Source organism: Trachemys scripta, chromosome 6, assembly GCF_013100865.1.
Source record: "Trachemys scripta elegans isolate TJP31775 chromosome 6, CAS_Tse_1.0, whole genome shotgun sequence".
Classification (NCBI taxonomy): domain Eukaryota; kingdom Metazoa; phylum Chordata; order Testudines; family Emydidae; genus Trachemys; species Trachemys scripta.
Genome location: NC_048303.1, coordinates 94,575,791 through 94,603,402, shown reverse-complemented (window position 1 = coordinate 94,603,402; position 27,612 = coordinate 94,575,791). Strand labels below are relative to the sequence as shown.

The 27,612-nt window shown below is 43.0% G+C and overlaps 1 protein-coding gene and 1 long non-coding RNA gene across 3 annotated transcripts in view; one reads left to right on the top strand and one right to left on the bottom strand.

The window, feature by feature from the left end:
* The window catches only part of PCSK5 (proprotein convertase subtilisin/kexin type 5), a 294,987-nt gene extending 289,161 nt beyond the window's left edge, over positions 1-5,826 (bottom strand). The window contains exon 1 of one of the 2 annotated variants that reach the window (XM_034773743.1): positions 5,095-5,826. In XM_034773743.1, the coding sequence (XP_034629634.1) occupies positions 5,095-5,292 (198 nt within the window). In that variant the 5' untranslated portion in view covers positions 5,293-5,826. The remainder of the gene's footprint in view (positions 1-5,094) is intronic. The other variant, XM_034773745.1, reaches the window with a different exon arrangement.
* LOC117878967 overlaps positions 3,944-27,612 on the top strand; it is a 30,248-nt gene continuing 6,579 nt past the window's right edge. Inside the window, exons 1-2 of the long non-coding RNA XR_004646152.1 lie at positions 3,944-4,073; positions 21,356-21,424. This is a non-coding gene — a long non-coding RNA (uncharacterized LOC117878967). The remainder of the gene's footprint in view (positions 4,074-21,355; positions 21,425-27,612) is intronic.

The following is a 27,612-nucleotide window of genomic DNA, read 5'->3' as shown; positions in this document are numbered from 1 at the left end:
GGTAAAATGCCTGTTGAAGTCAATTGCAAGACTCACACTGATTTTAAAGAGCCAAGATTTAGCGTTCTGTACATTCTTTCTAAAGCCCAACTCTCAAATCTTCAATTACCCCAAAATTCAGCTCCTTGTCCCTTTACTTCTATCTGGAAGTGGTAATATCCCATGTTCAGAACCCTGTAATGGTTTCTTGTCCATTTCAGATTGTTTATGGATCTGTTCTTCCATAAGATTTGCAATGAGCAACTTCGAGCCAAAATAGACATAGCACAGCTCCTACCGACCCAATCAGAAGAAGGCTCCCTTTCAGCTCACTTGGCAGTAACACTGTCTACAAAACCAAAATCCTAACTATCTTGGCTGCCATAATCTACAGGTTGCACATGCAACAAGTTCTGCTACTGGAAAAGGAATCTGCTAACTGGTTACTTTAAGTATCTTAATAGTGTAACCAGATATCAGACCACAATACTTTTCACAATCCTTTTGAATTTATCTTGTCCTGTTCTTCTGTCTATTTCCTGTACTCCATACTATTAGATTTCTTTCAGCCACTTCCCATTGGCTCTCCCCAATAAATAGTAAATTCTCATCCCTTGCTGTCCTTGGCATAGATTTTTCTCCCTCACTTTCCATGCTTTTTTTTTTGGTTGGATTGATTCCTTCACTCTCCAAATCCATGTTAACAACTATCACTTCTCCCTTACCTGTGACTTCTAAATCTCCCTAATAAAAAGACAGCCAAATCCTACTCCTTGGACTTCCCAATTTTCCTTTCCTTAATCATTATCCTTAAAACTTAACCCTCAAATCTCTCTTCCCCTGTGCTCTATAAAATCTACATATGCTCCCTACAAGATAACCTGTATGCTTTGTTTCACATGTAGAGATTACATATGTTCTGTTATACTTTTCAAGAATGGTGCCATAACTCTTTTGAATGGTATTATGTACATTCTGAATCGCATAGTTCTGTGCTATCCACGAGGTAACAAGGGATGTAGAATCAAAGTCATACACCTGTAGACCCAGCGATCTGGGAACCTGATGAAAATGGTACCAAATTTTCAGAGCGGCGGGTGGGGGGGTATGGAATGGAACAGAACAGACTACTCACGTGAATGCCCAAGGACACTCTCATGAACCCTCTGACATAAAAAAACCATTTGGAGAACCTTTTGTAAGGAGTAACCAGAAACTTAAAAGTGCCAGACCTAAAGAGAACTTTACACAGCCATGAAACTCTTCTTGCATACCACTCTTCAGAACACATAAATATGTAATAAACCAGGGATAGGCAACCTATGGCACCCGTGCCGAAGGCGGCACACAAGCTGATTTTCAGTGCCACTCACACTGCCCGGGTCCTGGCCACTGGTCCGGGGTTGGGGGCTCTGCATTTTAATTTAATTTTAAATAAAGCTTCTTAAACATTTTAAAAACCTTATTTACTTTACATACAACAATAGTTTAGTTATATATTATAGACTTATAGAAAGAAACCTTCTAAAAACGTTAAAATGTATTACTGGCACACAAAACCTTAAATTAGAGTGAATAAATGAAGACTCGGCACACCACTTCTGAAAGGTTGCCGACCCTGTAATAAACCATGCTCTGGGATCTCTATTTGATAGAGCAAAATGACATCTAGTAGCCAAAACATGTGTAGTAATCTCCATGAATGTTTTAGCATACATCCACTGCCAGCTTTTTCCTGTTTAAAGCTTGGCAGCAAGCAGAATGAGACTAGGAATCAACTACCAGACCTGTTCATGCGCTCATTAATGCTCACTTGTTCCCTCAAATACACATTCCCCAGTTAATATATTCCTATAGTCTTCCTTTTCTTTATTTGCATACTGCACATCTGCATACCTAAATAATACTTAAATGAAGGGAATCAGCATTATGCACTCCTTTGATTTATAGATCTATTTATGCATTTTCCAATTGTCCATTATTTATATGCTCTGTATTTTGTCCCCTCCCTATCTGCACACCTGATCAGCAATGTATGTATTATTAATATAAGGCCATAGGTGTACACATGGCACTTTACTGACATATAAGAAGACAAAAGCTTCTTATTGCTTTCCTTATTTATTCAAATGGAAGCTTTGGGTGTGCAAGGAATGCAGAGTCAGGCCCTAAATTAGCCATCTGGCATGGCAAATAAAACAAGGGGCAGAAGAGAATCCTTCTCCATACATCTTACTATATTGCCATATGGTAATGCTCAAACTACTGAGGTCCAAATGTGAAGATACAAAAAAGAAAAAAAGACCCAGAATAAGGGACACAAAAACAATAGAGCAGGAAACTCTATTGGATTCACTTATTTTATATAAATGGCAATTTGGAGCCAAATTTTCCAAAGAGTGAGTGCAATTTGCACATATACATTTGCCTCTGTAATTTTGTGCCCCTAAATATGATTATTTGTGCCTCTAATTACCTGAATGTGGGAACAAAAAGGGAAGCTGGGACTCAGCCCTTTTGAAGATTTAACTATTTGTATTTCACATTTTATATAATATCAGTGTTGTGTTCCAGATTTTTTGATGTAAATAAATGTGCACTATTCCAGATTAAGTTATAACATAAAGGATGTCCCTCTTAACAAGAAACTGAGAGGTATGTTTGAAACTTTCAGTACAATGATACAGTATGTGTGAACTGATTTTATTATACTAACAATTGGGTGAGTGTTACTGTCCTTTGATCTGATGGGGTGAAAAAGATCTGAAGTGCAGCTCTATTTTTGTGAATTTCTTGCATGAGATGAAGAGGTCTTCTGTATATGTTAAGTCTTCTGTTCTAAACTTTTAATTGGTGTAATTAAAAGTGCACCCCGAAAAACTGCTTGCAAAACAGTATTGTTTATTTTTAAGCACTCAGTTTGTGATGCATTGGATAACAACTCACACTTTATAAGGCTAAATACCAAGAAATGTGTGTACACCTATGGCAGGGTGCACAGCAGAAAAAGAGTACCTTAACTCTTATTTCTTACTGTAGTATCTGTGCCTAGATGCAGCAGCAGAGTATTTTCTAAATGTGACTGGATCCAGCAAGAACCAGATGTTTCCTCACTCCAAGTGTCTGGATCCAATAATTTCCTCATGGTCTGTTTTTGGATCCAGACAGTTCCAGGTGTTTTCTAACTAAACATCTGTGGATTCAACAGAGTCCCCATGTTTTCTAACTGACTGGGCATAGATCAAGGAAGATTTGTACGATTTTGTGTTAAATTTGCTTGGATTCAAGATTTTACTTCTCCCCCTTTCCAATTTTAATTTTATTATGAACTAGAGAAAGGAGGAAGTAATTTTATTGTGTGTGTGTGTATATATATATATGTACACATTTATATATGTGTGTATATATATATATACATATACACACACACACAATTTAGGAAATCAGTGTTTTCCCCCATATAGGCCGTGCATTGACAGGAATGATTCCCTTTACCGAGATATGTAAAATCTAGATCTCTGAGCACAAGTAAGTCCTGATAGATTCCGTACATCAGCCCTCGAATGCTCTCAGTGTTTTCCCCGTCCATGCACAACCTGATTTTTAACAGGACTAGTCTGGTTTATTTTTCTCTCTCCAAGCTGCCTGCTACAAATCGTAGCGGCAGCAAGACGACATGCAGGCATCTAGGGGCACAAAGGGCGACCCTTTTGCCACCTCCTCCTCCTTCCTCGTAACCTGTCCCTCCGGAAGGTGTCCAAAATGGGAGCTAGAAATTCCCCCCACTCCCACCTTGGCAATAGCAGCAGCTGTGTCCTCCTAGTCCCGTGGGACACACAATCTGCTTGTTCCGGGAGATCTGATTTTCAGGGACTGAGCTCAAAGTTCATGCTCTGAAACGGCACAAATGGAATGAGGCGCCTGGAGGTGGGGAAAGCTGTGGGAGGGCTAGATGCTCTGATATCTTGGACAGAGCGGATACTCCTTGCCTCCAAGCGATCTCCTCCTCCCTCCCCCTTCACAAACACGTCCCTAGCGGCAGAAGGCTCCGATCCGCAGCAGAGCCACTTCCACCCAGCGTCAGCAGGACAAGGGTAATTCCTTAGATGCATTTAATTTCCGTGACAAACGTGTTCCCCTGAACTTCCCCCCCCCCCCCAGTACAGCTCTTGCGGGGGGGCGGGCAGGATTCCAAGCTTGGCCGGAAATTTACCTGGCTGAACGAGCGCGTATTTTGGCTTTATCGCTGTGTCCATGTTATCATCAGTCCACCCCCATGAACTGGTCTTTATTCTGCATTCATAACAATCACAAATAACAACCGGGGCACCTTTTCTAAGCACCGATTTTCATTGCATTTTAAAACCCCAGCTCCCGTTCCTTTACCTGGTAGGATCACGCCTAGACAGTAATATTCCCCCAACCCTCCCAAGCCCTAGGACAAAGACGAGGAATCTGCGGGTGGGGAGCTGGATGTTTGTTTTCCCCTCCCCTCTCAATCCTGCTGCTAGAACCACTGTCTGAACGCAGGAAGTTTCAAACGTCTCCTGGCTGGGTGTTTTGCATGCTCCCACTTCGTGAGCAGTTGTCTGAGAAATGCCCACGGCGCTGCACAGAGAACATCCCCCGCCTCACTCGCACAATCCTTCCCCAAAAGTGTCTGCAGAGAGAAACTTCTGTCTCCCGCTGTTGTTGTGCATTGCACACTCGCGTCATCCCCCAGAGCACCGGCACCCGGGACACACACATACAATTAAAACATGCGTGTTACACCTGGCCTAAAATAACCCCTGCACGCAGCCACACAAAACAAACACAAGGGGAGAAACAGCCCCCTGCCACCACAATCCACTGGCAGGATTCAGCCACAGACAGATCCCTGCTGACTCGAACAGGACTCTCCACACACTCCGCACTCGGGGAATGGCTCCGAGGAATCTAGACTGAAGGGCAAACTTCTGTCTGCCCCTTCCATTGCCCTGCGCTCCCTTGCTTAACTTTTTGTGCCAGCCGAGACTAAGCAGCAGCAGCAGATCTGGGAGAAGGTCCTGCCTGCGGCATCTGCAACGTTACCATCTGTTAGAAAGTAGTGCATGTAGTTTGAAGGAGGGTTACCTGTCCTATATTGACGTATCCGTATTTGCTAGCTATCCTGCTGGCTTCCTGATGCCCCCCAGTTATCCTCACAGCCCAGTGGTTGGTGTACATTCGAGTCCTGCAGGCGGGTAGCAGGAACCCCAGCAAGAGGGTGAGCAGGCAGAGACGGTCCCCTCCTCCTCCGCCTCCCCAGCAGCAGCGACTCTTCCAGCCCATCTTCTCCTCCTGTGCAAACAAGCCCCACGAAACTTCTCCTTCCTTCTTCCGAGGCTCCTCTCTCACCTCCAGGCGACACCAGCAGCAGCAGCAAGTCTTCCAAAGTTACCCCGAAGAGGCAACTAGAAATAGCTTAGAATATTGCATTGAACTTTCTTTGGGTTTAAATTATTAGAGGTTATGTATAATTATTATCATCAGCAACTGTTGTTATTATTAACCTCCCTCCTCTCTCCAGGGATTAAGTAACTTGCTAGGAAAGCTTCTCTCACAGGTCCTGAGCTTCAGGCTTCTCCCTCTTTCCCCTGCTACATGGAAAGTCTTCTCTCTGTAGGGAGGGAGATGTCCTTTGCTTTTCCTTCTTTCTCAGATTTCCCCCCTCTACTTATCTGCTCTCTCTTTCTTTATTTTCTTCTTCTCCTTCTCTTTCTCCCTCCCTCCCCTTGCCCAGAGTACAGCAGCAGCAGGCAGTGTTGAGTGTTGGCAGCTGAGCTCCTCAGTTCAGTCAGCCTGTGTAACCTCCCTCCCTCCCTCCCTCTGAGTAGTGAGTGCGGAGTGTGAGTGGAAATGGCAGCAGCGCCTTCTCTGCATAAGTCACTGTGCACCCCCCTTCTCTCCTCCAGTTCCCTCCCGGCTGATACCGGAGCCAGCCCGGTCCTAGCGCCTTCCTTTTCCCTTTACAAATACAAAAGCCTTAAACAAACAGCGCGAGGTGATCCCACACGTGAAAACACACAGCCAACAACGGATGTGGATTTGATTCAATTCACTATTTATTTCAGGGCACAGAACCTCGTAACGTACATGGTATCATCACCGGGCGTGCAACCACATCCTAGAGATCCAGCACACATGCACGGACATTCTAAACCCAACTCCAAAACCATGCATCAGAAGTTTATAGTGTACATTTTTATACATTGCAATAATAATAAAAGAAAGTCAGCTCAACACCAGCACAGAAAAACAGACACCTAGAATTGCGCATAAAAAACCTGTCACATGAATAAAATCCACCCTCTCATTTCTTTATCATCCAGGATAAAACATTTCAAATACCTGTCAGTTACATATAAACATAATTCTTTTCAATTATAAGTTCTTTGGGTCAGGGACTGTCACTGGCTATGTGTTTGTATGATGCCTAGCACAATGAGGACCCAACCTGACTGAAATGGAGATGCTATTGCAATATAAAATGTTAGTCATAACTAAAAAATTAGCTCTAATTATGCCACACCTCATAATATCCTGTTAGGGATGAGTTGCAGGATTGTCTTTGTAGTCCTTGACATATTAATTATTTTGAAAATATTATTTCATAGTAACACTGAAAAATAAAAATCCACACACATCAACTATATTTTAAAACATGATAGTATAAATATTAGATATTTTATGTAGGAGCACTGGATACTGTAGCAACAGATGCTTTTGAAATGTATATAATAAATATGTAATGTCTTTGAAGAGTATCTAAGAATATCTAATATTGCATTATATCGTCACCAATTATACAAAGAGGCTTAGTCTTAGAGAAAGATAGGGTAGTGGTCTGAGCCCAGAACTGTGTATGCGGACCTAATGAGTTCTAATGGTAGCTCTTAATAAGTATATGAATAGTAATGTTGTCTTCAATGGCATTACTCACATGCTTTAAGTTAAGCATGTGCCAAAGTGTTTTCTTGAAGCAAATCCTCATATTTGCTGCCAGCCAATGATAGCTCCCTTGTTGTGACCTTGAACAAGTCACTTAACTTAGCCTTGGTTTATCTGTAAAATGGGGATACATAAACCAATGTATCTACCTCCCAGAGGAGTTGGGAGGATTCATTAGTCTTTGTAAAGCTATTGAAAATTAAAAACACTATATAAATTCAAAGTATTATTTTTTATCAGAGACTCTAAAGAACATTACAGAAACAGGCGTTAATATTCCCATTCCTACAGGAAACAGACATGAGAGATTAAATGCTTTTCAAAGGGTCACATAGCAAGTGGGCAGTATTTTGATCCCAGTTCTCTGCTCTAAACACTAAATATGCTGTCTCCCTAATTAAATGTAAATTAGCAACAACAAAAAATTTATACAATCTATATTAAAATATTCTATGCACCCAATTCACTTATTTTTTCTATAAGCTTGTTATATTCTATTACTAGCCAACCTGCCACCATATTCTGTCATTAACTTTAAGGGGAAAAATCGGGAAAATCCACTCTCTACTCCCCCATTGAATTATATGTTCCTTGTCTCTAAAATTTCACTTGCCAGGAAATTTTCTCTTCCCTGTACATTTTTCTGTAGTTCACATTATCATTTGCTAATCATATTACAACACACTATTTACCTCTGTCCTCAGTTCCAAGACTGCCATGGGTTTACCTCCTCTAAAAATTTCACAAATAATGATTCACTCTTTGGCAAACAATGGGCACAATCCTGGTTCCAGTGAAATCAATAGCAGAACTCTCATTGACTTCAAAAGAAGCAGGATTGGGCCCAGAAGGGGCTGTCATGTTGCTGATATTCATAAATCCACTTTAATTGAATATGACATTAAATCTCCTCCAGCAATTAGCCCTCCTTATTGATTACTTCAGTGATAATTACACAAGTCAGCTCTCTTTCACAGCATTCTACATCTGGAATGTTTAAAGTATATTTAATCATAAACGATCTCCCTACTGAAGTGTATAGCAATCAACGTCCTGCAAAACCTAGCTCTCTTGCTGTTGATGTTTTTTTAAAACTAGAAGGAATGGAAAAATTGTTCACTGATCATTTCTGAATGGACTTCACTTTTTTCTTCACTAATTTGTTTCCAGATATGCGTGTGTCTTTTTTTGACAAACATAACGTGCAAGGTATTGACCATAAATGAGAATTTATAAGTTAATGGGGAACGGGTTCAAAAATGTTTAGTACTTATATCAATTAAAAAAAGTTGGTGATGCAATAGAACATTCTTCCACAGATAGACAACAGTACCATAAAGGGATAAGGAATATAAGGCTATATTCTGAAAACCAGTTCTTGATAAATAACACGTCATCACCAGCCCCTAGAGACATATCTAAGGGTATGTCTTCACTGCGGAGTTAACTCAGATGATCAGGCTGAACAAGTGACCATCCAGGATGGCCTAGCTTGGATATGAGCAGCCTTACTGCAAAGCCATACTTGAGCATATCCACTCTAGTGCATCCACACTGATGCTTCTTCACTTGTGGGGTGCTAGGACTTCCAGGGTCATATCCCAAGTTTCTTAGACCTTCAGTAAGATGAGCCACTCTATTGTGGGAGAACCCTTCTGCCTTTCTGGGCAACTGCGTGAAGGCACTGAAGAACTATCAGTACTCAAGTTGTTTAGCATCTAATCTCATTGCAAAGTGGGCAGGTTACTATCCCCTGGGTAAGCAGCACTTGGGCTTTATTTGATACCCCAGGATGGGGCAAGTAGCCTAGGTGTAAAGCACCATGGCATTCGGGTGACAGGTTTTTTTGTGTGGACAGGAGCTGGGTTAAGGGCAGCACCTAAGAGTCCAAGTTGACTCTGCAGTGAAAACAAGTTCTAAGGCTGTTTAAAGGTTCAGGATCATGTAAGTCTCTATCACCCACTCCACCACAACTTGCTCTTTCTACCTCAGTTCTCTTCCCTGTTCCTACTACTTCTACCACCCAACCAATTCTGATCATTTCTCCATATTAAATGCAAACTTCCACCTGAATCCAGCTCTTTCCCTATTGTTATTAATACCTAAACCCTTTTCCATTGTTACTCTCCATTGATAATGATTATGATGGGTATACTACCTATACTGGCTCTGAGAGGTTAAATTAAGCCCAATTAACCTCTAGGCAGCACCTGGAGGAGGAGACAGGGAGCAGGAATTGATTAATCCAGACACAAGGCTCAGCTGGGCAGACGCAGATGGGGACGATATAAACCAGGAAGCTGGCAACAAAAGGGGTGGGAGGGAAGGAGTCTTCAGCTGCTTCCTGAGTGGGTGTGGCTTGAGGAAAGTAGCCTATAGTTACTCTGTGGGAGGAAGGACTGTGGCTTGGTAAACCCAGAGAGGTGGGCAAGGCTTGGGGGGAAAAACAGCAAGGTCTGGGGTAGGACAAACTTTCTCTGCTGATGAAATGGCCCCTGACCTGGAACCCCCTGCCAGCTGCTGATTAAGTGGTACTGGTGGGGCAGTGAATAGGAAGACTTCCTGAGGTAACAAAGTCCTTCTTGACAAATGGGCTCAGGAAGGGTGTGGGGGAGACTTGTATGATGACCTGGCCAGAGGACTGAGTCAGGAAGAAGAGGCTGCAGTTCTTGGAGTTTGCAGGGCAAGAGGCTCATGGAAGAGACCCTGCCAGGGGATGCTGGAGATAATTTCCAGGATGGCCAGCAGGAGGTGCCACTAGTGGTGTGTGAACCCCAGGACAGTAATCCACTATCTGACCTTTATCTGTGCATCCATGGCTGTTCCTATTTGATCTAAATCTCTTCTCTATTCTTGCTACTCCCTACCCCAAATTCTTTCCTGAGGCTCTAATTTCCCTTCCTCTCTTGTGAATTCCTGGGACTCAATAAGTATGGTAACCCCTCTCATGGGTCTCTGGCTGTGGTTCACTTTAAGACTCCTCCATTCAAATTTTGCATGTTCTGGAGTTGTAGAAGTGTACTTTGCACTCTGGGGTGTAATTAAGAAGGAAACCTCAGAGTGCCAATATATTTGAAGTGAACAGCAAGCCAAAATCCTGCAAAGTAGCAATCAGATATGTTGGGCCCTGGGGATCTTCAAAAGTAGGGAGGGCTTTCATAAGGCACTGGGAGTACATGATAGTCAGGTTTTGGAATAGGTGGCCTGGAGCATGCTGAGTGAAACAGTAGCCACTCAGGAAGAGAATGTGGTTACTCTGAATGGGTGTTAGCTCAGAGGTTTAGGTAAGATTTAGCATTACCTCAGACCTTACTGTCATAGAGCTCAAAGCCAGGAGGGACCACTAGATCATCTACTCACTCTGATTGCCTATATATCACAGGCCAGTACCCCCACATGAAATCCAACAACTGACATTTGACCACAGTAATACACCCCAGAGGAGACTAACTATTGTGTGCCATAGGGGAAAAAAATAGAAGGTACAAAGGTGCATCAATGCCTGAGGCCTCTGGAATAATAGGGAAATGATTAAGTGAGATGTGAGACCTATCCTAGCCAGTGACTGTCATCCACATCATGCTGTAGAGAAAGGTGAAAATCCCAAATTCAGCAACAGAGGAGAAAAAAATCTATTTGAAGTGTGATTGTAAAACCATAAAAACCAGAGGACTCAAGGGAAGGTGTAGTTATTACAACTGACTTTAACCTCACTGTGCTTCACTTAACCTGTCTGCAAAGTGGGGATTCTAATTGTCGATGAAGAGCACTTTGAGTCCATGATGATGGGTGAAAATTGCTACCTATAATAATGGAAAATTGCAAAGATGTATTTGATAACAGTGAGATGGCATAATCTAGTGGATAGGGCACTGGATTGGGAGTAAGGAGCAGGGTTGGTGCAAGGAAGTTTCGCGCCCTAGGCGAAACTTCCACCTTGCGCGCCCTCCCCTCCCCCCAGCCCTGCGACAGCTCCCCACCCCAGCTCGCCTCTGCTCCGCCTCCTCCCCGAGCATGCCGCCCCCGCTCTAATTCTCCTCCCCTCCCAGGCTTGCGGCGCCAAACAGCTGATTGGCACCGCAAACTTGGGAGGCGGGAGGAGTGGAGCAGCGACGGCGTGCTCGGGAAGGAACGCTGTAAAAAAAAATTGGGGGCACCGCTTTTTGGTGCCCCCAAATCTTGGCGCCCTAGGCAACCGCCTAGTTCACCTTAATGTTAGCACCGGCCCTGGTAAGGAGACCTCGATTCTGTTCCCAGCATTGCCATTGACCTGCTGGGTTACTCTGAGCAATGCATTTAATCTCTGTGCTTCTGTTTCCCCTCCCACCTTTTGTCTGTCATCTCAACTGAGAGCTGGGACTGTCTGTATATGTGCAATCCCCAGCAAATGGGGCCCCAAGTTTGTTTGGGTCCTCTGAGTATTAATGTAGTACATATAACAATAATTTTACTCCTCTTTTGTGTGTCTCAGTATCTTTGCAATATTTCTTATAAACCTCTTAGTATTAGCCCCCTGAATATTGTTTTCATACAAACATGGAAATCTCTTAGGGCTCATTCTCATGAAAGGAAATCGTTTAGCTTTTTGAGGTAGTAAAGATGTTTTCTCTTTTTAATTCCTTACTAAATCATGGACACTTGTAAAACTAGGTTCAGAAAAATATATTTGTAAGCATAATGTACACCTAATTTGTAGGTATAATAAAAGTTAATCAGAGCTAACTATGACTAACAGGGCTCCACATCCACTGTCTTTCTCTAGTAAATGAAGGGGTTGCTGCTGGAATCTACAATTCTTTCTAGAAGATAGGATACAGTAGAGTCTATCTCATGGGTACTTATATGGCTCTCATCACTACAGTATCTGCTTAACAATTTAATGTATGTTTCCTCACCTTGTCCCTGTGAGGTAGGACAGTGCTATTACCCCCATTTTACAGATGAGGAACTCAGGCACAGAGAGACTAGGCTACAGATCCTCAAAGGCCTGGCTGCCTCTTTAGGCACCACTGATACTTTCAAAGCCACTGCTCAGCTGCTGTCTAACCCCATAGTCACCTAAGTTCCTCAGGCACCTACATTTCCACCAGTCTGCATTTGCAAAGTCACTTAAGCCCTAATTCCACCCCACGTGGATGAGCAGCTTGGAGCCCTAGCTCAAGATGAAGACCTAAAGGCCCCAAAGTGAGATGCTCAAACTAGGCGGGGAGTGCCTATCTCACCAGTGGGCCCCATTCTCTAGGCATGCTCTGAGCATGCCTAAAACATGATACCTTTCAGATGCTACAGCAGGAGAGCCAGATGTAGGCCACTGATGGGGGTGGGGTCAGAAAACCACCCATTACCAAGGCAGTCACTGGCACAGGAAGAGCGTAAAAGAGGTATTGAGCAGGAGACACCTTTTCTGCTGCTAGGGCATGTGCTACCTAAGCAGTTGACCTGGCTTTGGTGTCTTCATCCAGAGGAGGGTTCATGCCAGAGGATTCCCTGTGGAGGGAGCTGCCTATATTTGATCCCTCAGCCAATTTGCCCCAGGTCAGCTGCATAGGCACCTAAGGCCCTCTCCCCTCCCTACCCGTCTCCTGGGCATTTCATTCCTGGCTATCTTAGGTGATTCTCCACTCAGCTCTGTGACTTATGAGAATCCCTTTTTTAGACTTGTAACTCTTGCTGTGTATTCTATGGGGAGTCTGAGCACCTAGCTTGGGGCTGAGGTTTCTATTGGTCAGCAGGCCATCTAGCAATTAGCACAGCATCACTGAACAGAGCAATACTTAAGTACCTTTGTGAATCTAGCCTGAGTGACTTAACCAAGGACATCTGTGGCAAAGCAGACCGGGGTGTCAAGTCCCAAGCTAGTGCCCTAACCACTGGACCATCTTTCATCTCACTATGTTAACCAAAGTTTTTATAATGACCTTATCCCCATAGTAGACTTTTGTTGGTGTGGGGAATGTGATTAAACAGAGCTATGCTATATGACTGATGTCTACACTTTTCTATTTATTTAGGGCACAATTCAGCCATGCATACTCACATTGATTAGTGCCCTACTAAATAAGTAACCACATAATCATATTATAATCCTTTTCCTTCACCTTGTTTCCTCTTCAGTGGCACTACATGCATAACAAGACGCTAAACAGCATACGTTTGAGTGGCTGACATGGGTTCTGAATCATTTTATACTTATGTACTCTAACTCTCTATACTGTGTTCATCACCATGGTTTGTCATTGATTGCTGTGGCCTCTGCATGGATTATATGTTAAAAGGCCTGACTTGACAATAAGCACAGATAAATACAGATTATCCAGTGATAAGATGCAAAAATGAAAAACAGATCCCTCAAAGATATTTCTTCTACAAGGACTTGGACTTGAGGGGCAGTTTCCTTTAGCATCTGCTATGTTTAAGTATGCTCTCTCTGTGTATACATGGGTGTACATATAGAGAACAGGTATACATGCATGCACACACACACTGCATCCCCTTATTGACCATTGGATGCTACCCACTGCAGGTATAAATATTGCCCTCCAAATGCTCTAGTCAAAGAAAAATAGAAACAAGTACTTAAAAGGATATAATCTCTGCACTCTGAGGGGAGATGGTTGAATGAGTGATTTTATTACAGGGAAGCAGAATTACAAGTAAGGAAGCTTCCTTTCTCTTAAGACACCATCCACCAACATTCTCACCCTGGAAAATGAGAAACTCAAGGGGTTTTCCAAAAGGAAAGTCAATATGGTGGCAGTGAGCAACAATAATAAAGCAGATGCCAACAGTGAGAATAGAGCACAATATAGCACAATGAGAATAGAGACAAAGACGTCAAGATAATGGAGCAAATAATTAAGCAATCAGTTTGCAAACATCTAGAAAACAATAAGGTGATAAGTAGCAGTCAGCATGGATTTGTCAAAAACAAATCATGTCAAACCAACCTGATCGCTTTCTTTGACAGGGTAACAAGCCTTGTGGATGGGGAGGGGGAGCGGTAGATGTGGTATATCTTGACTTTAGTAAAGCATTTGATACTTTCTCGTACGACTGTCTCATAAACAAACTAAGGAAATGCAACCTAGATGGAGCTACTATAAGGTGAGTGCAAAACTGGTTGGAAAATCATTCCCAGAGAGTAATCATCAGTGGTTCACTTCATGCTGGAAGGGCATAATGATCAGTTCTGGGTCCGGTTCTGTTCAACAGCTTCATCAGTGATTTGGAAAATGGCATACAGAGTACATTTATAAAGTTTGTGAATGGGAGGGGTTGCAAGTGCTCTGGAGGATAGGATTAAAATTCAAAAAGGTCTGGACAAACTGGAAATAAATAGGATGAAATTCAATAAGGACAAATGCAAAAAAGTACTCCACTTAGGAAGGAACAATCAGTTGCACACATACAAAATGGGAAATGACTGCCTAGGAAAGGGATCTGGGAGTCATGGACCACAAGCTAAATATGAGTCAACAGTGTAACGTTGTTGCAAAAACAAAAACAAAAAAAAATCATCATTCTGTGATGTATTAGCAGGAGTGTTGTAAGCAAGAAACTAGAAGCAATTCTTCTGCTCTACTTTGCTTTGATCAGGCCTCAATTGGAGTATTGTGTCCAGTTCTGGGCAACACATTTCAGGAAGGATGTGGACAAATTGGAGAAAGTTCAGGGAAGAGCAACAAAAATTATTAAAGATCTAGAAAACATGATCTATGAGGGAAGATTGAAAATTGGGTTTGTTTAGTCTGGAAAAGAGAAGACAGAGAGGGACCATGATAGTAGTTTTCAAGTATGTAAAAGATTGTTACGAGGAAGAAGAAAAATTGTTGTTCTTAACCTCTGAGGATAGGACAAGAAGCAATGGGCTTAAATTGCAGCAAGGGAGGTTTAAGTTGGACATTAGGAAAAACTTCCTAACTGTCAGGGTGACTAAGCACTGGAATAAATTGCCTAGGTAGGTTGTGGAATCTCCATCATTGGAGATATTTAAGAGCAGGTTAGACAAACACCTGTCAGGCATAGATTCATAGACTCTAGGACTGGAAGGGACCTCGAGAGGTCATTGAGTCCAGTCCCCTGTCCTCATGGCAGGACCAAATACTGTCTAGACCATCCCTGATAGACATTTATCTAACCTACTCTTAAATATCTCCAGGTCTAGACCAGGCATGGTCTAGATAATTGGTCTTGCCATGAGTGCAGGGGACTGGAATGGACTAGATGACCTCTCGAGGTCCCTTCTAGTTCTATGATTCTATGATTCATGAAAAAATGGGCTATCTTAAAAACAAGGGACATTCTGAAATGAAACACATACTCCTTTTGTGGGGAGGGTGAATTTGGCCTCCTATCCCTCAAAGGCATTCAGGAGCATGGAGAGTATGAAACAGGATTCTTTCAGAGCAGGGGTGGCCAAATGTATTGATCCGCCGAGCCGCATATGACAATCTTCAGAAGTTTGAGAGCTGGGGCGCACCTGCCAGTGCTTGGGGCTTCAGTCCTGTGGCAGGCACCTGATGGGGCTCGGGGCTTCAGCTCTGCTCATTCTGAAGCCCCAAGCCCTGGCAGGTATGCCCTGCTTGGCAGAAGCCCTGATATCTCCCTCCTCACTGGGCAGAAGGCCCTGCCCCACCACCCTGCTGCAGGGCAGAGGTCCTGGTGGGTGGAGAATGGTGAGGATGTGGGGGGCTCCATGAGCCACACTTTAATGGTAAAAGAGCTGTATATGGCTTGTGAGCCACAGTTTGGCCACCCTTGCTCTAGACGCTGAAACTAAGCAATGAGTAGGGCCTTAACAAACTCACGGCCATGAAAAAAGCATCATGGACCATGAAATCTGGTCTTTTGTGTGCTTTTGCCCTATACTGTACAGATTTCATGGGGGAGACCAGCATTTCTCAAATGGGGGATCCTGACCCAAAAGGATGTTGCCGGAGGGTCACAAGGTTATTTTAGGGGGGCTGCAGTATTGCCACCCTTACTTCTGCACTGCCTTCAGAGCTGGGTGGCCAGACAGTGGCGGCTGCTGACTGAGGGCCCAGCTCTGCAGGCAGCAGCACAGAAGTAAAGGTTGCAATACCATACCATGCCATCCTTACTGCTGCGCTGCTGCTGGTCGTGGCTCTGCCTTCAGAGCTGGACTCCCGGCCTGCAGCCACCACTCTCCGGCTGACCAGTTCTGAAGGCAGTACATCGCCAGCAGTAAGGGAAGCAGTACCGCAACCCTCCTACAATAACCTTTTGTGACTCCCCCACAACTTGTTTTTGGGTCAGGACCCCTATAATTACAACAACGTGAAATTTCAGATTTAAATAGCTGAAATCATGAAATTTATGATTTTTAAAATCCTATGACTGTGAAATTGACCAAAATGGACCATGAATTTGGTATGGCCCTAGCAATGAGGCTTTATAAATGCATGAAGGATTCTTATGTATCCATTGGGAAACTGTTAGCTCAGGTACTGAGGGGGTGGGGTGTATTGACAGCTTCTGTCTGAGCCAGTTCAGTGTTCTTTCTCTGGGAGATTTCATCATTTCTATTTCATCATTTCTACCAAATGAAAGCCTCTTCCCCTTTCAGATTCCCTCCCACTCATGCCTTTCTCTTAACAGACCTGAATTCCTTTCTGCTGCCCACCTGCAATACCTTCTCTGCCTCACCTTTTGGACCATGTAGACACCCTGTCACCTCCCTTTGCCCATGTGCTCACCTCTGTGACCTCTCCATCACCTATAGTCTCCTCCCTTCTTCCCCACAATGCAACTCCTTGTCTGCACCCTCTCCATATAACTTCCCCCTTTCTATTCCGTTCTATCAGTTTGAACTCCAGGTCATAGTAGAGAGCTCCTCAGTTATTATTATTGTGGTTATTTGTAGTACAGTAATGCTTAGAGTTCCAGTGCAGATCTTGACTCCATTGTGCTAGATACTGAATAAACAGTCCCTGTGCCAAAGAGCTTACAGTCTAACTGGAAATGATAGGGAAATTGATATCCACACACTGATAATTTGCAAGCATCATGTGAGTTCCATGGATTTTTTTCTAGTTGTTCATATATTTATGTATAATTTTTGGATGGAGTTTTATTTACTTTTTTATATTAAAGTTATAAAGCAAGGGTGGGAGAGAGATGAAGACGTGAAGGGATTGGCTGCAAGGAGAAACAAAGCAAAGGATATAGGGAATGGGCAGAGAATGGAGAAAAGGATGGAGGGGAGTTGAAGTGAGGCTGAAGTGAAGAGACTGAGGGGAGTAGGTGGATAGGAGCTAGAGAAAACTGCCAATCAGCAGAGGGGAAAAATCTTCAGAATAAGAACTGTAGAAAGCATAGTCTGACAACAGTGGTGTATGAGGAGATGTTTAAAATCTGCTGTAGCTGCTTCTGTTGACTTCAGTCTCTGGCTGACTCCATTCCAGAGTTAGTATACTAGACTTTAGAAAATGAATCAGGATTCCTTTCAGCCTAAACTGACCAGAAACATTCCTACTACAAGTTAGAAATGGGTGAGTGTATGTGAGAAAATGAAGCTTGTGACTGAATCCTAGAGTATGTCTACACAGCCAAAACTTCAGCATGGGTAGTACAAACATGGCACGGAGCCTGACTCATACGTGGCACACAACCCTGCGCTACACTGTCATCACTGCTATTGTTAGCCTCGCTAGCTAGATTCAAGCTAGTTTGGGTAGGCAGCCCAAGCACAGCTGCAGCTATGAGACATACCCCTACTTTCAACTTTAACTGTAGAGGGGGATAATATCACCCCCTCTTACTTTTCATTTGAGTGTATCAAAAGAAAAAAGTTAAATAATACAATTTAAGATAACTTTTTTAAAAAATAATCCCCTGGTCAGAGTTAAGGTTGTGGAGTTGTGATGAAATATACATTGCTTTATGGTTGATAACAATAATGTGTGGATTTTTTTATCTAGGGAGTGTATAATTTATGGTCTTATTCATTTCTTTGCCTTTAAGTGATGTGGTTTGATAAATGATGTGATATATTGAAGATAAAGAACATTGTCATCACTGAGAAACCTTAACTAGTTTTTGAAATGAAGGTGCTTTTGTTTTGGAGTTATATTATGAATGAGGCAAGAGACAGCATTTACCACCTTTCTCTGCTGTTGAGAAATTAAACTCCTACAATTCATGAAGAAATTAGATTTCTCCCAGAAAGGTTTCACTCACTCTAGAAGAAATCCAACCCCCTACTACTAAATTATGTCAGATCACCCACCCCCATCAACACTCTTCTCCTCACTCCCTCTTTTCCCCTCCCTCTCTGTTTTACCTTCATTCCTTCACTGAGTTAAATAATAGAAGTACAGACACTTCATTTTTTAAAATTAGTGATTAGTGGCTGAATGCTTGTAGTAACAAATCACATGATATTGTGAGCCACAGTGTCTATTAAGGTATCAGAGGGGTAGCTGTGTTAGTCTGAATCTGTAAAAAGCAACAGAGGGTCCTGTGGCACCTTTGAGACTAACAGAAGTATTGGGAGCATAAGCTTTCATGGGTAGTACTTGCATCTGAAGAAGTGAGGTTCTTACCCATGAAAGCTTATGCTCCAATACTTCTGTTAGTCTCAAAGGTGCCACAGGACCCTCTGTTGCTTTTTAGTGTCTATTAACAATTTCACTTCTTAGTGGGTCTCCGGAGTTAACTATTATATGTAGCTCTTTATGTTAATAAGCTGTGGATTCTTTCCTGTGGTAAGCATTGTGTGAGCACCCATTTAAGATACACAGTGCAATATTTCTGATGGCTATAGATCCAAAAAATAAAAATAAAAATTCTCCCTTCTGCCAAAGACATTATTTCACAAATGAACATTTGTGGAGAGCCACCTTATAGCCGGTATAGTTAATACATTGGGAAACTATAACCTTTTGGTATTTTGAAAAATTATTTCTTGGGTGAAAATGTATTAACATGGCACCTGACCTGTACAAAGAGGCCTTAAAGATCCTGAGTAAAACTGGGAAAATACCACCAAAGATTCCTGCAAGTATTTTTGCTCAAATTCAATATGGATCTCCTTTTGTCATTTTCATCTTGTCCTCCCGAGCATTCACACTGGTCCTACTGGGATCTGCTGGATAGCCAGGATACTGTATGACACACCTACCAATAGCTTCTCACCAGAGTCTTGGTTCCAAGGCAACTAGGACCATGAGTGCTTACACATAGTGTGAATGTGACATTAAAATATTAGATTTTCAATTCTATCCAGTTAATCTTGTTTTTTTTTTTCTAAGACTTTTTTTCAAGGCCTGTTTGGCCCAGAAAGGAAAATGTTAATGTCCTAATTCATGTTAGCTCTTCTGAAGAGAGAACCATATGATTTACATGATCAGTAATAACTAGCCAACACAGCTTGAATTTTGTATATCTAGTGTGGAATAGTTGAAGTATGCATGATCAATCCACAGAGTAAACAAAAGCAAAGCAAAAATAATCATTGAGAACATTCAAACAATGCACACATGTATTAGTAGAGATTACAATCTGCTCGCGGACGTGTCACAAGCAGAAAAGAGGCTAAATCCCCAATCTTGCAACGAGTTCATTTTCCAGTGGGCAGATTCCTATGCCACTGTGGAGCCCCATTGAGCAAGTTGTAAGGCTGGAGTCTGAATTTGAGTAAATTGCTTGTGAATTATTAGTTCAGCTCTAATCCTAGGCCATTTTCTGATTTTATTTACACTGTTAAGCCACAGTACCATACCATCGATGTCAATAGATATACCCAAGTGTTATAGCAGTGTAACTGAAAGCAGAATCTGACCTCCAGCATTAATTTTTTCTTCCAACATGTCTGGATTAGGTGACTCATCCAGATGACCTTGCTCAGACAAAACTCCAATTGAAGTTAATGGAAATTTTGTATGAGTAAGCTCTGTAGGACTGGGTTCCAAAATATACTTTGAGATGTAACTTCCCCTTGATGTGGATAGATCAATAGGTTCATGAACAAATTCAATAATCTTGGCTTTGAGATGGCCTCTTTAGTTTGTAAAGAATGTGGCAATTTATGAACAATTTTGCTGAACTGTTGCTTCAACTAAAGGAAGTGGTGCTTGTACACTGCTGCTTATAAAACTAGAGCACTTCTTCCAACAATCACAAGTAATATCATAGGTGAGGAACAATCTGAAAACCTTTCAACATAAAGGCAACACTACAACAAAATGGACAAGCATTTCATCTCTAGTGTCACGGAGATGTTGGGATAGAATGTTCGCACATGGAAGCGAGCTGTAGCAACTATGTGGCTCAAGGAACCTTGTTCTTACATAATGAAATCCATTCACAGGGGCTATCACAGATGTTGGAGTGACTCGATAAAATGCAAAAGAGATGACCAGATTGTTTCTTCGAAAGGCTCAAAGCCGGACAGACTCTAAAAATGAGGAAAATGTGATTATTAATTCAAAAGTTCTATTTCCAGATGTTGAAAGAACAGAGGTTTTTTTGAGATGTAATGTTACATGCAGAAGAAACACCCGTTAGTTTAGGTAAAACAAGTGAAGAGAGATCAGAAAACCACTTAGGTTCTGAAAATAACAGGACATGAATTTAATGAAAATACTAAGGAAAATTGCTGAAATTCTTTGAGGTAAATTGTGGCTCTTCCATGAGCCCTGTGTTAAGGGTAGCATGTTGCTGCGCCGCTCTTGGAGCAGCTAGTGAGATTGTGATCTGGGGAGATGGTGACACAAGGAGGGAGCTCTGTTCCCAAAGGCAAGGGTGTAGTTGCACCATTGTACACATTTAATGAGGGGGTGGAGCAAGACAAGGTTTCACCCACTTCCTGTCCCCTTCCTTCCACCTGTACTGGGAAGGGACATAGCAGCTCTGAAGAGTCTACCTCCCATCCTGTGCTGCTATCCACGATGCAGTTAGCTTTCCCAGGAATGTAAAGGGTGCTTCGTGCCCCTTTAGGTAGCCCTGGGCATGATTCAGCCATATCAACAGAGCAGTTAGCAGAGGACACATGGTTGTATGAAACTGTCTATTGCAGACCCACAAAGTTCATAATACTAAAAAATAACAGATTATGACAACTGGAACTTACTGGGATTCTATTTATCTGACTGTATAGGACTCAGATCTTGGAGAAATACTTCCTTTTTTAAAACCGGAAAAGGCTAAGGTCCAGATCTTCAAAGATATTTAGGCGCTTGACTTCTACTCAAAGGAAATAGAAGGTTAAATACCATTGAGGATACGAGCCTAAAATCTTCCACTAAACTTTTGTAAAGACTTAAGGTAAATGTATGTCCTTAAAGCAGCATAAGTGTTTATTTGTTTAAGCCTTAGCATATTCTAACTAAAGTCAAAATCCTAATTTCATTTAAACCAATTGGAGTTTTCTTGTTTTCAGTAGGATCGGGATTTGACCTCAGTGTGCCATCCCCTTCCTGCATGGTGAGAAGGAACTGGACTTGGGGTATAGGTGAGATCTTTGACAATCTGAAATGCAAAGCAGACTGCGCAAATTTCCTCCTGCCTAACAAATTTTACAATTCCACTGTGGGATCTGTTCAGTAGATCAGTTTGTCTGTCCTCCTCATTCCCTTTTCTTATCTTCCTCTAGTCCAGTGGTTCTCAAACTGTGGATTGGGACTCCAAAGCACATCATGACCCTGTTTTAACAGGGTCGCCAGGGCTGGTATTAGACTTGCTGGGGCGCAGAGTTGAAGCCAAAGTCCGAGCCCCACTGCCAGGGCTGAAGCTATAGCCCAAGGACTTCAGCCCTGGGCAGTGGGTTCTGGCTTTGGCTTCAGTCCTGGGCGGTGGGGCTCAAGTTACAGCCTACCTGCCCAGAGCAGAAGCCCTCGAGCTTTGGCTTCACCCCTCTCCCCAGGGCAGTGGGGCTGGGGCTTGGGCTTTGGCCCTCCCACCTGGGGCGGTCGGGCTCAGGCTTCGCTCCCCCTTCCTGGGGTCATGTAGTGATTTTTATTGTCTGAAGGGGGTCGCAGTGCAATGGAGTTTGAGAAACGCTGCTCTAGTCATAGGCTCAGAGAAGCTACCCTGAAAAAAAACACAAAAAAACACCCATTAAACTAGAAAGACGTGTGATCTGCATAATTGCTTTAATTGCAGCCAGTTCTGCAATGAATAGTCCTGCTGTCAAATTTAACAATGACTTGGGGGCAAAAATATCTCTGTCTTTTAATATAACATGAAAGAGATGAGGAAACTCTTCTGATCATTGCCTTTCAGTGTAAAGAACTGATGTTTAAGGGAGAGAAAAACCATGTCATTGTTGAATTCAGAAAAATTATGATTAAATTGGCAAGGATAAATAAACAAAATTAAACTGTATACTTTCCTGGCCTTCTCAGGCATGAAAACTGTAATGATATTTATGGAAGGAGTATAGTAATTCAGCACAGAACAGGGATTTTTTAATAATTGTAGTTAGTACAGTTTCAAAAATAGACTCCTCTAAATGTCCTGCTGTGTCAAGAATGCCAAAGAAATAAGAAAGTAAAACTGCTAAGACATTTATAGAGGCAGAGGCAATGTGGTCTACAGAAATGAGTGCATGGATAAGAGACCAGAGGACCTGAATGCTAACCCTGATTCTTCCACTGACTCCTTCCTTGGCCTCAAGCAAATCATCTCCTCCTTCTTTCTTGACTTCCCTATTTTTAAAATGGAATAATAAAACATACTTACTTCACTGTGGTTTGATGAAGAATAGTTGATGTTTGCATGGAACTTTTACTATAGAAGGCACTATATAAGGGCTAAGGATTATTTATAGACATCTTTCAAAATTTATTCTCCCGACCTGAATGATGATAAAAACATTCTGCGCATTTTCCACCTTAGGAAACTAAACAAGGCATCTAAATCCTGTATTTAGAATATCAAACTGCTACTTAGATGTGTCTGATGTGGTGTACTAGACTCATAGCCCCTTGCTGGAGGCCTCATGGTCCTGCCCAACTCCAGAAAAGGAGCAGTGTAGGTGAGTCCTTCAGGCTGCCTAGAATAGCTGCAGAGGAAGCAGCCAATCAGAGCCCAGCAGACTCAGATAAAAGAGGGAGGCTGGACAGAACAGAGTCAGTTACTAGCTGGAGACAAAGGCGGTGTCCTGGCTGCAGGGTTGGACAGAGTGGCTGCTGGCAGGGACAAGGGGAGCAAGGAAGGTGCTCCTGGCTGACTGCAGGAATGCAAGAAAGTCTTCATTCCTGAGATAAAGGTGAATGGGCTACAGGAAAGTGTCCCAGGGGACAGTAGAACAGAGTTAAAAGGGATGCACATGTGGTTGTTATTTATAGGGTTCCTGGGTTGGGACCTGGAATAGTGGATGGGCCTAGGTCCCCCTCCACCAGCTTCAGGCAGAGTGGCCAAAACATAGACAACTGGTCCCTCCCCATACGGGGGGTGGGGGGTGGGGAAGGACAAGCTAAAGGGGAGGACACCTGACCTCTCCATGTGTCTCCTCCCTATCCAGCCTGGGGCCCCTACACTCTCAACACCCCATTATCAGTGTGCGGGGGGAGGGGCTCTATCCTCCCGCTGCGCCAGCTTCCCCCGGCACGTTCGGCTGTTCTTCCTATCAGGCAGGTCTAGCCGGGAAGTGGAATGGAGTTGCTCTGTGCAGCATAGCCAGCTGCCTCGGAGAGAGCCTGCCCGGGAAGGGGTGGCAGCAGCAGCCCATTCCCTGCTCAGGCTCAGCTTCTGGGCACAGGGGCTGGGCATGCTGAGGGGCAGGGGGGCTCTGATTCCTCGGTCACTGTCCCTGGAAGCTGAGCCTGGGCAGGAGGCAGCCCCCTGCAGTCAGGTGCTCTCCCAGGCAGCTGCTGCACTGGGCAGTGTCCCAGCGGCCAGAAGAGGCCCTGTCCCTTCCACTCTGACTCTGGTCCCGTCCTTCCCCTCCCTGCCTGGGCTGGCTCCTGGGGGGGCACTTGACCTTGATGCCCTCCTGACGCATTGCCTCTGGGCCAAAGCCCTGAAGAAAGGAGATTACATAGGCCCAGGGAAGAGGCTGAAGACCCAAAAGGGGTCAGTATGTACTGAACTTTAATACCCCCTGGAAGGGGATTGAACTGAACCAGTGGTCCAACTGGAGAGCTGGGGCAGTGAGGCTTGCTACTGAGCAAAGAGTCTTCAGGGAGGAAGCCTTGAGGGCACTGCTCTATTCAAATGCGAGAGGACCCAGAAGGGGTTGAAAGACTGTTTGAACTGGGGTACAGTGATAGGCCTTGTTGGACTGATTGAGGACCTGAGCCCAGGGAGAGCTGCAGGTGAAAACATTACCAACAAGGGTACTGTGATAGGCCCAGTCAGAGTGTATACTCCAGAAGGGGTCTGTTTTGTTTCACACATACAGTCTGTGTGCGACTTAGCTGGAATGATAAGTCAATGAAAACTTACTTGAGAAGAGTTAACTGCCAACAGGGGTCACTGTAAGCAGCCCAAACCTAGAGAGTGCAGGCATGCATCCGTCCAGCAGGAGGGTGGCTGCAAGGGGTGAGCAGCATCCCACTAACAGTCTGCTTTACATATCAATGAAAGTACAGAGGTGCACATGTAGGCCACTAAGTTACTCTTTTTTGATCACTTGAGGTTTATTTGATTTGTTTCATTCTGATTTCATTTTTACCCATAATTTGTAGAGGCAGAACCGAAGTAACAGATATTTATCTCCATCTCCAGATGGAAGCATATGTCTTACGTTTGCATAATCATAAGTGTTGCCTTCCTGAGTTTTGGCCAAATCTACAACACAGTCATGTTTTTACTCACTTTATGTATTTATTGGATTGAGATGGGTCCAAACCCAAAATCCAGTTTCAGTCACCCCGAGCTTTGAGGAAGTTGATACAGATTCAAACTTTATGGTTCTCTCTCTATTGGTTGAACCAAAACCCTCTAGTCAAGCATGTCCAAAATTTAGAAGAGTCTAATTCTAGATCTAAACTTTAACTTGGGCCCATCTTTTATATTAGGGCTGGATAAACTAGTCTGGATAAAATAAACTCAAAACTTTGGCCCAAAATATGAGGGGTTCTGAATCCTTTTTAAGTTCTAAAACATTATGCTGTTTTTTTAATTTTTACTCTTCCTTGTTGTGACCATGATTAGATTGGAAGCCAAACAGCTGAAATACCGAGAGAGAGCCTGTCCTCATGCTATTTCTGGCCTGACTGGAAGCAGGAAGTAACAGAAATGTCAAAGGACAGGCTGTTCTCATGAGATTTCCTAACCAATTTTGCTGACTACACTGTCAGCTTGTCAGCATCTTCAAGGCCTCTCATTATTCTTCTCAAGCCTACATCTCTGATTTTGTCCCTTAATTATGTCCATTATCCACTACCTCAGTTCTGCCATAATGACCATCGCAATGCCCTGTCTCCTTCTCCCACATATGCATGCAATGTAATTCTCAATGGAGCTGAAAGGACACAATTTAATGTACATGATGGCTTTGGGTTTTGGTATATAGAAGTGGCAAAGATCCTTTCACCTCTAGGTCATTAGTTCAAACAGACCAAGCTGGTAGTAACTCATAGTTTTGTTTCGTGTAATGTGTGAAATGCTAGAAGTCTGTCTACTTCAGGGGTTCTCAAACTGGGGGTTGGGACCCCTCAGGGGGTCACGAGGTTATTACATTGGGGGTCGCGAGCTGTTAGCCTCCACCCCAAACCCTGCTTTGTATTCAGCATTTATAATATAATGTTAAATATATTTAAAAGTGTTTTTAATTTATAAGGGGGGTCCCACTCAGAGGCTTGCTATTTGAAAGGGGTCACCAGTTCAAAAGTTTGAGAACCACAGGTCTACTTCCTGAAAACAACTGGCAGTCTCGCACAGAGGCCAAGGATTGTGTGGGACTGAAGAAGGCCTTGATTCTCCACTATATTTGAGGTCTTCCCAGTGGAGAGGGAGGCTGCAAGGAACCAACTGAAGCTCTCTGACTCAGGTCTGTCTGGTCCCAGCATAAATTGAGGACTCTATACCAGTGCAGGATCAAGCCATGGCAGTGCTGTTTTACCACACTTTCTCTTCTCCTTGTCCTGCTCATGCCCCATCTTTCCTCTTGTGGTCGGGGATGGTAGGACTGTTTCTGCTAGCTTTTTACTGGCAAAGAACTCTGGAGAATTCTCCACAGACCATTTCCAGTCTTATTGATCCAGAGTCTCTGGTCTTAATGTTTTAAAGTGGGCTAAGTGCCATCCAGACACATACAATACACAGTCTTTGCCTGGAGAGCTTATAGTCTAATATGAAGGCCACAGATCATGAAAGTGAGCAAACAAATAGTAGAGACACTTACTAAAATATGGCCAATAGTGGTGTCACAACAAACAGCCACTTCTTTTGCCTGGTCCCTATTCTTTCCCATTGAATTTAACTTCTTATAGGAACTTTTTTCTCCAGTATGTCTTTCTGGATTTGGTGGTTTAAAAAAAAAAAGGCAGAGCCAAGTAGCTGCAGCCCTAAAGTGGCCATTTTGAAACTTTGTTGCATCTCCATCTTACAGATCAGTATTAACTTGTTATGTATAAAACTACAAATGTCCTTTAGAAATTTATAATTATGTAATTTTTGTTTTGTTTTTTGGGGAGGCACTGGAGAGAAATGAGGTGCTAATGGACTGAAATGAGGGAGGGAAAGTGAAGCTACTCTCTTTCTGCCCCCTTTATCTCTGAACTCTAAGAGATCTGGAGTCTTCAGAGAGCTTCCCAAGACCAAGAGTTGTGGTGGTTGCTGGGGCCTGCACAGAGAGGCCCCATTAGCTCATCATGTCGATGCTTCCTACTCTGCGTCTTTGAAAATCATCACTGATGCATGTTGGAGGGGCAGTTTTAAGTAGTTTGGCCTGTCGTTGCCTATGTTGAACTTTGGGGTTGTCAGGCTAGCATCTTTCTGAATTTGTTTGATGAAATATTAAGAAAAACTGGTCACAGTGAGACCACTAGTTCAAGGTCTCATTTTTGGTGGTAGGTAGGGCATTCAGGTAGACAAAGTGAACCTGAGACTGGAGTAGTAACATATCAGAGAAGAATTAATGTAAATCATGCACTGAATCTGCAACTCAGGACATAAAATTGGGGGGAGGGACTGGTTGGTGGGAAGGAGGTTGTGTATGATTATATGGAATAATGAACTGTTCTGCTTTCTACACATGGGGGGCCCCCATTGGCATGAAGTTACCTTCACAATTGGTGTAGAGATGAAAACAGACTACTGTATATTGAGAGCGAATCAAGAACAGTCTGAAACAGCACAATACAATTTTGAAAATATTCTGTTTATTTACAGCAGCAATTGGAGTTTAATCATTATTTCAGTCATGTTCATTTTGGTAAATTGGGGTATTTAAAATGTAGGTCAATAAAGTAGCATCCTGTGATCCTTTCCCAAATCTCCTCTATTAAATTCAGTCTAACCTCTCAGTAGCCCTGAGAAAGGAAACAGAAGTCCACTCCAGCTTCACTTAACATGTATACTCCATGTGAATCATTTCAGAGTTCTATGCTTGCCTGGCTGTGTCAAACTGCACATGCCAATGTTTCAGTTCTCCCCCCTTCATCAGAGTATGTTACAGAATGAATCTCAAAGTAGCATTTAAATACTGTTTTTGTAATGGATCCTCAGATGCTTTGGAGGTAGTGATTGCAT